Source organism: Hypanus sabinus, chromosome 31 (genome assembly GCF_030144855.1).
Source record: "Hypanus sabinus isolate sHypSab1 chromosome 31, sHypSab1.hap1, whole genome shotgun sequence".
Lineage (NCBI taxonomy): Eukaryota > Metazoa > Chordata > Chondrichthyes > Myliobatiformes > Dasyatidae > Hypanus > Hypanus sabinus.
The window spans coordinates 641,204-658,619 of record NC_082736.1 but is presented as its reverse complement, the minus strand read 5'-3'; the positions used below and the strand labels follow the sequence as shown (position 1 = coordinate 658,619).

At 51.2% G+C, this 17,416-nt stretch overlaps 1 protein-coding gene across 1 annotated transcript in view; it reads left to right on the top strand.

Moving 5' to 3' along the window:
• The first annotated feature begins 5,281 nt into the window (after nt 1-5,281).
• Nucleotides 5,282-17,416, top strand: part of atg2a (autophagy related 2A) — a 464,956-nt gene continuing 452,821 nt past the window's right edge. The window contains exon 1 of the mRNA XM_059954818.1: nt 5,282-6,188. Coding sequence (XP_059810801.1) covers nt 6,021-6,188 — 168 coding nt within the window. The 5' untranslated portion in view covers nt 5,282-6,020. The remainder of the gene's footprint in view (nt 6,189-17,416) is intronic.

Sequence of the window (17,416 nt, the reverse complement as noted above, 5' to 3'; positions counted from 1 at the left end):
TGAGTCTGGAATACCCGACCCCGGTTCCTGTCTCCCCGTCGGTGTGACGGAGTGGGGGTGAGTCCGGAATACCCGACCCCTGTTCCTGTCACCCCGTCGGTGTGACGGAGTGGGGGTGAGTCTGGAATACCCGACCCCGGTTCCTGTCTCACCGTCGGTGTGACGGAGTGGGGGTGAGTCTGGAATACCCGACCCCGGTTCCTGTCTCACCGTCGGTGTGACGGAGTGGGGGCGAGTCCGGAATACCTGACCCCGGTTCCTGTCTCCCCGTCGGTGTGACGGAGTGGGGGTGAGTCCGGAATACCCGACCCCGGTTCCTGTCTCCCCGTCGGTGTGACGGAGTGGGGGTCAGTCCGGAATACCCGACCCCGGTTCCTGTCTCCCCGTCGGTGTGACGGAGTGGGGGTGTGTCCGGAATACCCGACCCCGGTTCCTGTCTCCCCGTCGGTGTGACAGAGTGGGGGCGAGTCCGGAATACCCGACCCCGGTTCCTGTCTCCCTGTCGGTGTGACGGAGTGGGGGCGAGTCTGGAATACCCGACCCCGGTTCCTGTCTCCCTGTCGGTGTGACGGAGTGGGGGCGAGTCCGGAATACCCGACCCCGGTTCCTGTCTCCCTGTCGGTGTGACGGAGTGGGGGCGAGTCTGGAATACCCGACCCCGGTTCCTGTCTCCCTGTCGGTGTGACGGAGTGGGGGTGAGTCCGGAATACCCGACCCCTGTTCCTGTCACCCCGTCGGTGTGACGGAGTGGGGGTGAGTCTGGAATACCCGACCCCGGTTCCTGTCTCACCGTCGGTGTGACGGAGTGGGGGCGAGTCCGGAATACCCGACCCCGGTTCCTGTCTCCCCGTCGGTGTGACGGAGTGGGGGTGAGTCCGGAATACCCGACCCCGGTTCCTGTCTCCCCGTCGGTGTGACGGAGTGGGGATGAGTCTGGAATACCCGACCCCGGTTCCTGTCTCCCTGTCGGTGTGACGGAGTGGGGGTGAGTCTGGAATACCCGACCCCGGTTCCTGTCTCCCCGTCGGTGTGACGGAGTGGGGGTGAGTCCGGAATACCCGACCCCGGTTCCTGTCTCCCCGTCGGTGTGACGGAGTGGGGGTGAGTCTGGAGAATACACAGGTACATAATCAACACCCCCTCTCAGGAACTCTTCCCCCCCTCACCACGCCCTCCATCACCACTGCTTTACCATTTGCTGGTGCCACTCTATCGATGTACAATCAGTCTGTGTTTACAGCCATGGTGTTGTCGGGACTGGCCAACAGTATTCCAACGTCGTCTGTAAGGAGACCCTGTCCGTTCTCCCGGCGTGTAATTCTCTAACAGGCCAAAGATGCACTGGTCAGTAAGTGAATAGGCAATTGTAACTCATCCAGTGGTTCAATCGGGGCTGCTGGGCCGTCTTCACTCTATCTCAATTAATAATTAGTTCTGTTATATTTAATGTTTTTTTTAAATTAATATGTTCTCCATCTTGTGTGTTTTTTGGGCTGCATCAGATCTGGAGTAACAATTATTTTGTTTCCCTTTGCACTTGTGCACTGGAAATGACGTTTATCTATCTTCAGCCTGAACCATTATCGACGTGCGGGTCAAGCAGTCCCGATGAAAGGTCTCGGCCCGAAACATCGACTGTTCACTCCCCTCCGGAGATGCAGCCTGGCCTGCTGAGTTCCTCCAGGGCTTTGTGTGTGCTGTGCAGACACGAGTGGACATCACACAGGACAGAAGCTCCGACCGCTGGTGCCGGGGTGGGGATTTGTCTCTACCAGGGGAGGTGTGAGGTGCTCCTTCCCCCCGCTGGCCTGCAGGTCACCCTCGGGCAAGGTGTAGCTCCTGCTTAGCCCCCGATCAGGGTGGGCTGAAGCCATGGGGGTACGAGCAGCCGGTGCAGATCACAAATCCTGGTTATGTGACCACTGACGCCAGACAGACAGTCTCTGACGAGTATTGATAATGTCTGGGGTCACCCGTCGTGTAAAGACACGGCCCAGAAGAAGGCGACGGTAAACCACTTGTGTAGAGAAATTTGCCAAGAGCAGTCATGGTGATGGAAAGACCACGATCACCCATGTCAGAACTACATTCACGTGGGCCGATGTGTGGCTGGGGGGCTTTGTGGTTCTAACATTTCACTGTCATTCATTCTATGAGACACTCCTCTGTTTTCATGGATGTTTGCAAAGAAAAAGAATTTCAGGATGTATATTGTATACATTTCTCTGACTTTAAATGTACCTTTGAAACACGACACGTTATAAACGAACCCATCAGTGTCTCCCACACACAGCCTGACGTGGATATCACTCAGACCCTGGCACTCCAGGTTCAAAGCAAATATCACCATTTCCTGCCCTGAGATTCACTTTCTTGTGGGCACTCACGGTAAATACAAAGAAACTCAATAGAATCTGTCAAGGACTGCAGACCACAAATACAGACAGACAACCAGTGTGCAAACACAGAAATTAATAAGCAATAACTATTGAGAACTTTAGTTGTAGAGTCTTAAAAATTGAGTCCATGGGCTGTGGAATCAGTTCAGTGTTGGGATGAGTGAGCCTAGGTTCGGGAGCCTGATGGTTTTGGAATAGTAACTGTCCCTGAACCTGGTGGTGTGAGTTCTGACCGCAACAGTGGGAAGAGAGCAGGTCCCTTTACATTTTGTAGGATTTTCTGTTCAAGGGTATCGATGTGCTGTGAGGCAGCTTGTCAATATACTCTCCTCCACACATCTGTAGAGCTTGTCAAAGTTTTGGATGTCACGCCGAATCTTTGCGAACTCCCAAGGCAGTAGGAATTGTAACTGCACTTACGCCCTGGGCCCAGGACAGGTCCTCCCGGTGATAACAGCGAGGAATGTGAAGTTGCTGACCCTGTCCGCCTCTGATCCCCGATGAGGACCGGCCCAGGGCCCTCTGGTTTCCCTCTCCTGCAGTTGATAATCAGTCTTGCTGACATTGAGGGAACAGTTATCGTTATGGCACCACTTGCAATCTCCCTCCCACAGGCACTGGGATCAGTACGAGAGGCATTGTTTGAGGGGTGGGGGAATCACCCTCGAGGCACAGGGATGTGGATGTGATGTGGTGAGGACTCACACCTCCCTGGGGGTGAATGGAGCACCAACGCGGAGGCTGTGTTCAGGAAGGGGTGTTGAGGGGTGGGGGAATCACCCTCGAGGCACAGGGATGTGGATGTGATGTGGTGAGGACTCACACCTCCCTGGGGGTGAATGGAGCACCAACGCGGAGGCTGTGTTCAGGAAGGGGTGTTGAGGGGTGGGGGGAATCACCCTCGAGGCACAGGGATGTGGATGTGATGTGGTGAGGACTCACACCTCCCTGGGGGTGAGTGGAGCACCAACACGGAGGCTGTGTTCAGGAAGGGCCAGAGTTGCCTCTGCTTCCTGAGGAGACTGACATTCTTCAGAACGTGCAGGCCTCTCCTTCCCCTGTTCTACCAGTCTGGTGTCACCAGTACAATCCTCAATGCGGAGGTGTGCTGGGGCAATGGCATCAACATGGGTGAGGCCAACAGGCTCAATAAACTGATCAGAGAGTCTGGCTCTGTTATAGGAGTCTAACTGGACACACTGGAGACCGTGGTAGAACAAAGGGCCCTGCGGAAAATCCCGGCAATTCTGGACAATGTTTCTCACCCTCTGCATGGCTCCTTGGCTGAACAGAGGAGCTCTCTTAGTAATAGACAGAGACAACTGCGGTCATTCTTACCCTCGGCCGCTAGGCTCTGTAATGAGTCGGCCTGCAGCCGGGGACGTGATGACCCCCTCCCGTTAGTCTGTTTGTGGTAACTTATTTTTATTCTCCCTTACTTCCCTTTCCGCTTTGGACTTGGAGCCCGCGAGGAGGGGCGAGGCAGGGGCCGGTTGCCAAGGTGACTGATTTGAACGGGTGGAGTCTGGTACAGGCCGAAACGAGACGGCGGGGTCCTGGCCCCAGGGCGCGTCGGATAGACAAATCTCAACGTCTGCACGATGATTTGGGCACCGGGCTGGGTCAGCTGACTGCTCGGTGACGATTACGTGGCTTTGTGCCGAGATGAGGGCCCGTGTGCTTTGCTTCTGACCACTATTCACCTGCACTTGTTGTTTGCAGGCTTTCCTTTTCCTCTCTGCACATTGGGTGTTGGTCAGGCTTATTTTTTTTAAAAGTTCTTTTGGGTTTGATTGTTCTGTGCCTGCCTGTGAGCCGATGAATCTCAAGGTTGCACTAAGCATACGTACCTTGGTAATCGATAGACTTCAAACGTTGAAACACCTCAACAGAGTGGATGTGGAGAGGGTGTTTCCTATACTGGGGGAGTCTAGGACCAGAGCACACAGATAGAGTGGATGTGGAGAGGATGTTTCCTATACTGGGGGAGTCTAGGACCAGAGGACACAGATAGAGTGGATGTGGGGAGGACGTTTCCTGTAGTGGGGGAGTCTAGGACCAGAGGACACAGATAGAGTGGATGTGGAGAGGATGTTTCCTACAGTGGGGGAGTCTAGGACCAGAGGACACAGATAGAGTGGATGTGGAGAGGATGTTTCCTATAGTGGGGGAGTCTGGGACCACAGATAGTACATCTGTAGAACAACAGATGTGGGGGAGTCAGCTTACAGAGAGGAGGTGCAGTGGTTAACGGACTGGTGCAGAGCCAACAACCTGTCTCTGAATGTGCACAAAACAAAAGAGATGGTTGTTGACTTCTGGAGGGCACGGAGCGACCACTCCCCGCTCCTCCGTAGAGATCGTTAAGAGCATCACTGCCTGATTTGGAAATTTCACCATCTCGGATCGCAAGACCCTGCAGCGGATGGTGAGGTCAGCTGAGAAGACCATCGGGGTCTCTCTTCCCGCCTTCACAGACACTTACACTACACACTGCATCCGCAAAACAAACCACATTATGAAGGACCCCACGCACCGCTCATGGAAACTGTTCTCCCTCCTGGCGTCTGGGAAAAGGCATTGAAGCATTTGGGCTCTCAGACTATGTAACAGTTTCTTCCCCGAGGCTATCAGACTCTTCAATACCCAGAGCCTGGACTGACACCTTGCCCTACCTTCCTGTTTATTATTTACTGTAATGCCTGCACTGTTTTTGTGCACTTTATGCAGTCCTGGGTAGGTCTGTAGTCTAGTGTAGCTTTTTTTCTTTGTTGTTTTTTATGTAGTTCAGTCTTGTTTTTGTACTGTGTCATGTAACACCATGTTCCAGTGATGCACCATCAATAACTCACACTGAAACGTAAGGCGAGATATCGGCTTTTATTGACTGGAAGAAGGAACCAGGAGTGAGTGTCCATCATCCTATGTCCTGGAGACTGAGGCCGAGCGTCAGGCCTCAGATCTCCTTTATACAGGGGCCTGTGGGAGGAGCCACAGGAGCATTCAGCAGGGACCGTGTCCAGACAGGCACATAGTTCACCATATCCAGTAAAAACGTTGTCTCATTTTTACTATGCACTGTACCAGCAGTTATGATGGAAATGACAACAAAAGTGACTTGACTTGAGTCTGCCGAACACCAGAAAGTGTGACAGCACCCGGCACACCCTGAAGTGTGTTGGCTGTTAATACAAACAATGCATTTTTTACTGCGGATCTCTTTATACGCGTTCCTGTGTATTCCAATACCGGAATATTGAACATTGGCTGCAGTCAATGAACACTCCGCTCCGGCAGGTGGCGCAGACTTTCCATTTCTCCCCATGGCGTGTTGAGCATGAGACCTCCGCCCCGGCAGGGGGCGCGGACCTCCCATCGCCCCTCCTTGGCGCACGGAGCTTGAGACCTCCGCCCCGGCAGGGGGCGCGGTAGAGTGCTGGCGGACCTGCCGGCACCGCGCATGCGCCGAGCTGGGAGCGCCGCCCCGCTCCCCATATAGCCTCCCAGAGATCGGCCGCTGGCTTGTTTACCCTCCGACTTGGGCCCGCCGTTGCCCTGCCCCGCCGTTGCCCTGCCCCGCCCGGGGTGAGCTATGCTGGTGGCCGGGGGCCGGTTGCGAGGATGTCATGGTTCTTCCCCTGGTCGAGCTCCATCAAGATGCGGGCCTGCTGCTACCTGCTGCAGCATTACCTGGGTCACTTCTTCGAGGAGCGGCTGACGCTGGAGCAGCTCAGCCTGGACCTGTACAACGGCAGCGGCCGCATCCGCGACGTGCAGCTCGACGTCTGGGTAAGAGGCGGGCAGGGGCACGGCACGGCAGCCTGCACTTTCACACCTTAAATTCTGACCGTCGACTGGTCTTAAACTATTAGTGCGTAAAAATAAATTACTCATCAGTTTAGATACACGTTCATATGCAATATTCGGCTACTGATGCATTGAATCAAGCAGATATATCAACAATTCAATGTGAAGATGCTCAGGGAAGTTAAGGTTATCAGGTAAACATTAACATGCAATGATATTTTAATTTTTATTTTAGATACCAATACCACATTAACATGCAATAACTAATCAGTTTGCAGATACATTAAACTGAGCAATATACGATATGTATATTAAGCGATCTGTAGATGTTTAGTGGTCTCACGTATATGTTAAAATACTCGCCCTCACGCACTCACTCTTGGAAAGGTTGAGGAGGACTTGGGTCGAGTGCAAGCACCTGGAGCCTGCTCTGCTGTGCATCTTGGTTGGATTGGTTGAGTTGGGCCAAAGGACTTGATTGCACACCCTGTGACTCCAATCAATTCACCAACAATTATTGATTTGGAGCTGGATTAATCCAACATACTAGTGACGAGTAACCAGATCGGAAAAGAACAGTGAATTTTGAAATGTTAAAGTAAAGTTCAAAGTAAAATTTATGATCAGAGTATGTACAAGTCACCACATACAACCCTGAGATTCTCCTAACTGGCAAGCATGCTCAGCAAATCTATAGAATACGAACTGTAAATAGGATCAATGAAAGAACAACTAGAGTGTAACAACATCAAACTGTGTGATGCAAATGTATATGGATAGCAATAAATAAGGAGAGTGAGAAATAACAAGTTAAAAGAGTCCTTGCAGTGAGACCATCAGCTGTGGAAACATCTTAATAGATTATTCTATTAATCTATCAACTGACTCCCGATGGAATCAGAACAGAGTTGAGGTTATCCTCACTGGTTCAGGAGCCTGATGGTTGAGGGTAATAACTGTTCCTGAACCTGGTGGTGTGGGACCTGAGGCTCCTGTACCTCCTTCCCGATGGAATCAGTTCAGAGTTGAGGTAATCCTCCCTGGTTCAGGAGCCTGATGGTTGAGGGTAATAACAGTTCCTGAACCTGGTGGTGTGGGACCTGGGGCTCCTGTACCTCCTTCCTGATGGTTGAGGGGTAATAACTGTTCCTGAACCTGTTGGTGTGGGACCTGAGGCTCCTGTATCTCCTTCCTGATGGTTGAGGGAAATAACAGTTCCTGAACCTGGTAGTGTGGGACCTGAGGCTCCTGTACCTCCTTCCCGATGGAATCAGTTCAGAGTTGAGGTTCTCCTCACTGGTTCAGGAGCCTGATGGTTGAGGGTAATAACTGTTCCTGAACCTGGTGGTGTGGGACCTGGGGCTCCTGTACCTCCTTCCTGATGGTTGAGGGGTAATAACTGTTCCTGAACCTGTTGGTGTGGGACCTGAGGCTCCTGTATCTCCTTCCTGATGGTTGAGGGGTAATAACTGTTCCTGAACCTGGTGGTGTGGGACCTGAGGCTCCTGTACCTCCTTCCTTATGGTTGAGGGGTAATAACTGTTTCTGTACCTGGTGGTGTGGGACCTGAGGCTCCTGTACCTCCTTCCTGATGGTTGAGGGGTAATAACTGTACCTGAAACTGGTGGTGAGGGACCTGAGGCTCCTGTAGCTCCTTCCTGATGGTTGAGGGGTAATAACTGTTCCTGAACCTGGTGCTGTGGGACCTGATGCTCCTGTAGCTCCTTCCTGATGGTTGAGGTGTAATAATTGTTCCTGAACCTGGTGGTGTGGGCCCTGAAGCTCCTGTACCCCATTCCCAATGGAATCAGTTAAGAGTTGAGGTTATCCCCTCTGGTTCAGGAGCCTGATGGTTGAGGGGTAATAACTGTTCCTGAGGGGTAATAACTGTTCCTGAACCTGGTGGTGTGGGACCTGATGCTCCTGTAGCTCCTTCCTGATGGTTAATAACTGTTCCTGAACCTGGTGGTGTGGGACCTGAGGCTCCTGTACCTCCTTTCTGATGGTTGAGGGGTAATAACTGTTCCTGAACCTGGTGGTGTGGGACCTGAGGCTCCTGTACCTCCTTCCTTATGGTTGAGGGGTAATAACTGTTTCTGTACCTGGTGGTGTGGGACCTGAGGCTCCTGTACCTCCTTCCTGATGGTTGAGGGGTAATAACTGTACCTGAAACTAGTGGTGAGGGACCTGAGGCTCCTGTAGCTCCTTCCTGATGGTTGAGGGGTAATAACTGTTCCTGAACCTGGTGGTGTGGGACCTGATGCTCCTGTAGCTCCTTCCTGATGGTTAATAACTGTTCCTGAACCTGGTGGTGTGGGCCCTGAGGCTCCTGTACCTCATTCCCGATGGAATCAGTTCAGAGTTGAGGTTATCCCCTCTGGTTCAGGAGCCTGATGGTTGAGGGGTAATAACTGTTCCTGTACCTGGTGGTGTGGGACCTGAGGCTCCTGTACCTCCTTCCTGATGGTTGAGGGAAATAATAGTTCCTGAACCTGGTAGTGTGGGACCTGAGGCTCCTGTACCTCCTTCCCGATGGAATCAGTTCAGAGTTGAGGTTATCCTCACTGGTTCAGGAGCCTGATGGTTGAGGGTAATAACTGTTTCTGAACCTGGTGGTGTGGGACCTGAGGCTCCTGTACTACCTCCTTGATGGCTGAGGGGTAATAACTGTTTCTGTACCTGGTGGTGTGGGACCTGATGCTCCTGTAGCTCCTTCCTGATGGTTGAGGGGTAATAACTGTTCCTGAACCTGGTGGTGTGGGATCTGAGGCTCCTGTACCTCCTTCCTGATGGTTGAGGGGTAATAACCGTTTCTGTACCTGGTGGTGTGGGACCTGAGGCTCCTGTACCTCCTTCCTGATGGAATCAGTTCGGAGTTGAGGTTACCCTCACTGGCTCAGGAGCCTGATGGTTGAGGGGTAATAATTGTTCCTGAACCTGGTGGTGTGGGACCTGAGGCTCCTGTACCTCATTCCTGATGGAATCAGTTCAGAGTTGAGGTTATCCTCACTGGTTCAGGAGCCTGATGGTTGAGGGTAATAACTGTTTCTGAACCTGGTGGTGTGGGACCTGAGGCTCCTGTACCTCCTTCTCGATGGAATCAGTTCAGAGTTGAGGTTATCCTCACTGGTTCAGGAGCCTGATGGTTGAGGGGTAATAACTGTTCCTGAACCTGGTGGTCTGGGTCCTGAGGCTCCTGTACCTCCTTCCCGATGGAATCAGTTCAGAGTTGAGGTTATCCTTACTGGTTCAGGAGCCTGATGGTTGAGGGGTTATAACTGTTCCTGAACCTGGTGGTGTGGGACCTGAGGCTCCTGTACCTCCTTCCTGATGGAATCAGTTCAGAGTTGAGGTTATCCTCACTGGTTCAGGAGCCTGATGGTTGAGGGTTAATAACTGTTCCTGAGGGGTAATAACTGTTCCTGAACCTGGTGGTGTGGGACCTGAGGCTCCTGTACCTCCTTCCCAATGGAATCAGTTCAGAGTTGAGGTTATCCTCACTGGTTCAGGAGCCTGATGGTTGAGGGGTAATAACTGTTCCTGAACCTGTTGGTGTGGGACCTGATGCTCCTGTAGCTCATTCCTGATGGTTGAGGGGTAATAACTGTTCCTGAACCTGTTGGTGTGGGACCTGAGGCTCCTGTACCTCCTTCCTGATGGTTGAGGTGTAATAATTGTTCCTGAACCTGGTGGTGTGGGCCCTGAAGCTCCTGTACCCCATTCCCGATGGAATCAGTTAAGAGTTGAGGTTATCCCCTCTGGTTCAGGAGCCTGATGGTTGAGGGGTAATAACTGTTCCTGAACCTGGTGGTGTGGGACCTGAGGCTCCTGTACCTCCTTCCTGATGGAATCAGTTCAGAGTTGAGGTTATCCTCACTGGTTCAGGAGCCTGATGGTTGAGGGGTTATAACTGTTCCTGAACCTGGTGGTGTGGGACCTGAGGCTCCTGTACCTCCTTCCTGATGGAATCAGTTCAGAGTTGAGGTTATCCTCACTGGTTCAGGAGCCTGATGGTTGAGGGGTAATAACTGTTCCTGAACCTGTTGGTGTGGGACCCGATGCTCCTGTAGCTCCTTCCTGATGGTTGAGGGGTAATAAATGTTCCTGAACCTGTTGGTGTGGGACCTGAGGCTCCTGTACCTCCTTCCTGATGGTTGAGGTGTAATAATTGTTCCTGAACCTGGTGGTGTGGTCCCTGAAGCTCCTGTACCCCATTCCCGATGGAATCAGTTAAGAGTTGAGGTTATCCCCTCTGGTTCAGGAGCCTGATGGTTGAGGGGTAATAACTGTTCCTGAGGGGTAATAACTGTTCCTGAACCTGGTAGTGTGGGACCTGAGGCTCCTGTACCTCCTTCCCGATGGAATCTGTTCAGAGTTGAGGTTATCCTCACTGGTTCGGGAGCCTGATGGTTGAGGGTTAATAACTGTTCCTGAACCTGGTGGTGTGGGACCTGAGGCTCCTGTACCTCCTTCCTGATGGTTGAGGGGTAATAACTGTTTCTGTACCTGGTGGTGTGGGACCTGAGGCTCCTGTACCTCCTTCCTGATGGTTGAGGGGTAATAACTGTTCCTGAACCTGGTGGTGTGGGATCTGAGGCTTCTGTACCTCCTTCCTGATGGAATCAGTTCAGAGTTGAGGTTATTCTCACTGGTTCAGGAGCCTGATGGTTGAGGGGTAATAATTGTTCCTGAACCTGGTGGTGTGGGACCTGAGGCTCCTGTACCTCCTTCCTGATGGAATCAGTTCAGAGTTGAGGTTATCCTCACTGGTTCAGGAGACTTTATTTAAAAGAACAGTTACACTCGAGTGTGTTCCCTAAGCAGAAACCCCAGATGAACCGCGAGTCCCGTGATCTGCTGAGGGCCGGGTACAATCTCCAGAAAGTCATCTGACGTGCAAAGTGGCAATTCCAAACCAAACTCGAGTCACAGGAGCACGTGGGATGGCTGTGGCCTCCTACAAAGTGAAGCCGGGTGACAGAGCTGGCCACAGGGCTTCGTTCCCACGTGAGATCAGCGCCTCCCATCACCAAAACATGGAGTCACCTTCACAAGCTGCCACAGCCCCCAATGACCCTGTAATTTCAGTCTCTGAGGCTGACGTGAGGGCATCCTCGGGAGGCTGAGCGTGTGGAAAGCATCTAGCCCAGACAGGGTACTGACCAAGTAATTCAGGTCTGTGCCAATCAGCCGGCTAGGGCACTCTCTGATATCGTTAACCTCCTGCTCTGGCAGTCTGTGGCCTACCTGCTTCAAGCAGGTGATGCCTGAGAAGAAGATGATGATAACCTGCCTCAATGACGACCATCCAGTAGCCCTGAGATGAGACGTGCCCAGCCTGGGGTCCGTGGTTAATGACAGTGATCCATGTATGAAAACCCCTGACTTACATCCACTGTGATGAAATGTTTTCAGAGCTTGGTGATGAAGCATACCAACTTTCTGAAAAGTGACTTGGATGCACTCCAGTTTGGCTAAAGTCATAACAGGTCAACAACAGATGTCATCGCATTGGTTCTTCGCTCAACCCTGGAATAGCTGGACAGTAAAGATGTATACATCAGGATGCTCCTTGTCGATTACAGCTCGGCTTTCAATACCATTGTCAACCCAAAACTAATCAATAAGCACCAAGACCTTGGCCTCAAACCTCCTCTGCAACTGATCCTCAGTTTCCTCACTTGCAGATCACATTTAGATTGGATCTCCTCCACAATCATTGAGTGTGTGTCTTCAGGCTCCTGCAATGCCTCCCTGATGGTGGCAATGAGAAGAGGGCATGTCCTGGGTGATGGTCCCTATTGTGAGGGTGGCATGTGTATTTACATCGACACGGAATGGTGTAAGAACTCTGTGCTGGTTTCCAGACACTGCTCATCGCTCGTGGAGTTTGTGGCTGTTAGATGCAGACCACGGGAATTCACCTCTGTCCTTATATTGGGTGTCTACATTCCCCCCAGTGCTAATGAACTGTACGGGGCTATTAGCGAACTGCAGAACGCACACCCTGATGGACTGTTTACTGTCGCTGGAGATTTTAACCATGCGAACCTTAAGTCGGTGCTCCCCAAATTCCATCAGTATGTGGACTTTGCAAAGAGGGGAGAGAACACGTGGGACCAAGTTTATACAAACATCCCCGACACGTACCGGGCAGAGCCCCGCCCCACCTCGGTTACTCAGATCACATCTCTGTTCTGCTAATCCCAGCATACAGACCGCTCGTCAGGCGCTCCAGACCAGTTCAGAAGCAGGTGAAAACGGCATCTTAAAGGTTTCTTCACCAGGGTAGTTAATCTGGTCAACCATTCCAGTTTGCCACCCCAAATGCCTCTTTTACTCCCATCGCACTTTATATAAAGCTGTTCACATTGGGATCAGACTCTGGTATTTATGCACGTTAACCTCCAGATTTAACTTTTTTTATTCTTTGTAATTGTTTTTTATTGTACAGACAATAGACAGTAGGTGCCGGAGTAGGCCATTCGGCCCTTCTAGCCAGCATCACCCTTCACTGTGATCATGGCTGATCATACACAATCAGTACCCCATTCCTGCCCTCTCCCCATATCCCTTGACCCCGCTATCTATAAGAGCTCCATCTAACTCTCTCTTGAAAGCATCCAGAGACTTGGCCTCCACTGCCTTCTGGGGCAGAACATTCCACATATCCACCACTCTCTGGGTAAAAAAGTTTTTCCGCATCGCTGTTGTAAATGGCCTACCCCTTATTCTTAAACTGTGGCCTCTGGTTCTGGACTCACCCATCAGCGGGAACATGCATCCTGCCTCCAGCATGTCCAATCCCTTATTAATCTTATATGTTTCAATCAGATCCCCTCTCATCCTTCTAAATTCCAGTGTATTATTCTGTTGCATGTCCTATCAACGGACCACAGTGAATTCCTAATGCGTCTAAATGTGAGATGGGGAAGAATTTCTTCAGGCGTGCGGTGGTGAATCTGTGGAATTCATTACCACAGACGACTGTGGTGGCCAAGTCATTAGGTGTATGTAAAGCAGAGGTTCTTGATTAGTGAAGGCACCCAAAGTTATGGTGAGACAGCAGGAGAATGGGGTTGAGAGGGAAAATAAATTAGTCATGATGGAATGAATGGTGGAGCAGACTCAGTGGGCTGAATGGCCTAATTCTGCCCCAGTGTTTTATGGTCTCATATCGGTGTCAATCATTGCTTCCTTCCTGCAAAACCCCTGTGTATCCCGTGTGTGAGCTCGGAAATCCCAAAGTGCTTCAGGCATGGAGAAGAGCTGTGGAAGTGGTGTCTGTTGTGACGTAGGTGCAGACTGATCTTCCACAATCTAGCAGTAGGGGAATGGCCTGTTCTAGAGCTGTGGAAGTGGTGTCTGTTGTAACGTAGGTGCAGACTGATCTTCCACAATCTAGCAGTAGGGGAATGGCCTGTTCTAGAGCTGTGGAAGTGGTGTCTGTTGTAACGTAGGTGCAGACTGATCTTCCACAATCTAGCAGTAGGGGAATGGCCTGTACTAGAGCTGTGGAAGTGGTGTCTGTTGTAACGTAGGTGCAGACTGATCTTCCACAATCTAGCAGTAGGGGAATGGCCTGTTCTAGAGCTGTGGAAGTGGTGTCTGTTGTAACGTAGGTGCAGACTGATCTTCCACAATCTAGCAGTAGGGGAATGGCCTGTTCTAGAGCTGTGGAAGTGGTGTCTGTTGTAACGTAGGTGCAGACTGATCTTCCACAATCTAGCAGTAGGGGAATGGCCTGTTCTAGAGCTGTGGAAGTGGTGTCTGTTGTAACGTAGGTGCAGACTGATCTTCCACAATCTAGCAGTAGGGGAATGGCCTGTTCTAGAGCTGTGGAAGTGGTGACTGTTGTAACGTAGGTGCTAACTGATCTTCCACAATCTAGCAGTAGGGGAATGGCCTGTTCTAGAGCTGTGGAAGTGGTGTCTGTTGTAACGTAGGTGCTAACTGATCTTCCACAATCTAGCAGTAGGGGAATGGCCTGTACTAGAGCTGTGGAAGTGGTGTCTGTTGTAACGTAGGTGCAGACTGATCTTCCACAATCTAGCAGTAGGGGAATGGCCTGTTCTAGAGCTGTGGAAGTGGTGTCTGTTGTAACGTAGGTGCTAACTGATCTTCCACAATCTAGCAGTAGGGGAATGGCCTGTTCTAGAGCTGTGGAAGTGGTGTCTGTTGTAATGTAGGTGCAGACTGATCTTCCACAATCTAGCAGTAGGGGAATGGCCTGTTCTAGAGCTGTGGAAGTGGTGTCTGTTGTGACGTAGGTGCAGACTGATCTTCCACAATCTAGCAGTAGGGGAATGGCCTGTTCTAGAGCTGTGGAAGTGGTGTCTGTTGTAACATAGGTGCAGACTGATCTTCCACAATCTAGCAGTAGGGGAATGGCCTGTTCTAGAGCTGTGGAAGTGGAGTCTGTTGTAACGTAGGTGCAGACTGATCTTCCACAATCTAGCAGTAGGGGAATGGCCTGTTCTAGAGATGTGGAAGTGGTGACTGTTGTAACGTAGGTGCAGACTGATCTTCCACAATCTAGCAGTAGGGGAATGGCCTGTTCTAGAGCTGTGGAAGTGGTGACTGTTGTAACGTAGGTGCAGACTGATCTTCCACAATCTAGCAGTAGGGGAATGGCCTGTACTAGCACCGTTAGCTGAGGGACTTGAGCAGAGTCTGCCCGCTCTCCCACCAAAGGTGAGCGTGGGATGATTCCTTCCTGCAAAGGGACAGTGAGGCATTGCCGATAACTTGACGGAAGTGTATAAAATTAGACCATAAGTCTTAGGAATGGAATTTGGCCACTTGAGGCCATTGAAGTCAAACTAACTGGCCTAAAATTTCCTTCCTTCTGCCTCCTGAGAGGTTCAAAGAGCTTAACTAATGCCTCCACGATCTCTTCAGCTACTGTATCTTGTTCAGAACCCTGGTCCAGGTGACTTATCTACCTTCATACTTCTCAGTCTCCGAAGCGCCTTCTCCTTGGTGATAGCACCTACGCTCACTTTCCCCCCAAATGACGTTTCCTCTTCAATACCTTGTATGACATAGGCATAACTTATAAAGTTTTGATGAAGGGTCTCGGCCTTTGATTCCTCTCCGTGGATGCTTCCTACCCTGCTGAATTCCTCCAGAATTTTGTGTCTCATGCTCTAGATTTCTGGCACCTGCAGAATCTCATAAACATGAGAAAGTCTGCTGATGCTGGAAATCCAAAGCAAAGTGCTGGAGGAACTTATTCAGCAGGTCAGGCAGCGTCTACGGAGAGGAATAAACAGTTGACATTTCGGGCTTCTTCAGGACTGAAAAGGAAGGACCAGTATGCTGGAATAAAAAGACTGGAGGGGTTGAAGGTGATAGATGAAGGCAGGTGGCTGGAGAGGAAGGAATCTGATACGAGAGGAGAGTGCACCGTGGGAGAAAGGGAAGGAGGAGAGGACTGGGAAGTGAGGGAAATACCAGAAGAGGGGAGGGGAGGGAGTTTTTATCAGAAGGAAAAATCGATATCATGCCATCATGTTGTCGGCTGCCCAGTCAGAATACAAGGTGTTGCTCCTCCATCCTGAGGGTGGCCTCATCTTGGCACAGGAGGAGCCCGTGGACTGTCGTGTTAGAATGGGAATCTGAATTGAAATGTTTGGGAATCGGGAAGTTCCACTTCTGGCATATGTATGGCGTCGACGGACGTCTGCCAAGATCTGCAGAATCTCTGTGCTAGTTATAACTTACACGACCGTGATGTTAGTGGAAGTAGTTTTTTCATTGTCCCTGCATCCCAGTGCATGTGACAGGAACCTCAGCTTGACAAGTGGATGGTGTATTCTTCCCCGAGGGGGGGGTGTAGGTTTAAGGTGAGAAATGGAAAGCAGATTTACCAGGGAAGTGCTTCGGGGGCTCATCCAGGAGAAGGACAACTCTGATCTCGGACTCCTGCTCCCTTGCGGTTAGACCCACTCATGGCGAAGGTTTCTGGAGTAAACTGCGAGGAAAAATCTGGAGTTGGGAGTCCCTAAGGCAGTCTGACGCTGACTGGCAACTCTGACACTGCTGGTGTCGGTCTCCGCCGTTCCTTTGGGTTCATCAGCTGCGTGGAGAGGGAGAGTCTGCTGGATGGGCAACAGCTTGCTCTCCATATCGTATTGCCACGGATGACTCTGACCAATGGAGGGCCTCTCGGATAGGTGTGTGGAACGCTGTGCTGGGGAGGTGGTAGAAGGAGCTACGTTTAAGAGGGTTTTAAACGGGCATACAAACAGGCAGGGCTTGGAAGGGTACGGGCAGTGGGATTAGCAGATTGGTATTGTTAGTACAGATGTGGTGGGCTGAATGGCCTCTTCCTGTACTGTCCTCTCTCACTTGAAGCCATGAGCTCAGTGCAACACTGGCTCAGATTGTAAGAGTTGGAGCAGAATTAGCCCTTCGCGTCTGCTCCGCCATTCCATTGGGGCTGATTTATTGTCCCTCTCAGAGAGGGTCAATAGAGAATGCAGAGGGTACACGTGGACTTTGATCATGTTGGCTGCGTGGACCGTCATACCTTTCTACACACGTCCCATTCACCAGCTCTTGTTCCATAACTTACATAATAGCAATTCAATCGTGTCCCTTAAATGTCACGAGATTACCTACCCGCCCCCCAATTTCGGGGTCCCTCTGCCACGTTTCACCTGCTCCCAGACTCCTGGACTCCAGTGATGTCCCTCCTCCCTCTGCACGCAGATCTCTTCCCTCCCTCCCCTGTAGACTTTCTGCTTTCCAGTTCGGTTTCCTGCACAGTTGTCAAAGCCTGTCCACTGTGCAGATGGAGGTGCTGATGAGCTGTGGGGGCAGGGTAGGATTGAAGAGTCATGCGTTGCACAACACTCGTGTGAGAGGGCCAGGATCCACGCTCTGACACAAACAATCGACCTCAGTTATGAAACTTCTCCCCTGCTCCAGTTTGCCCTGATGAGGAATGTTTACTTGGAGTTTGAGATTTTCTGGTGAATGGAGCTACACTGATCTGAAAAGACCCAGGTTCCAAGCTGTGAGACACAGGACACAGCTCGGCCATTCGGCCCATCAATACTGTTCTGACATGCCATCATGGCTGATTTATTAATCTTCTCAACCCTTCTCCTGCCTTCTCCCTGCAGCCTTTGATGTCCTGACTAATCAACAATCTCCACTTCAAATGCCCAATAACTCGGTCTCCACAGCCGTCTGTGCAATGA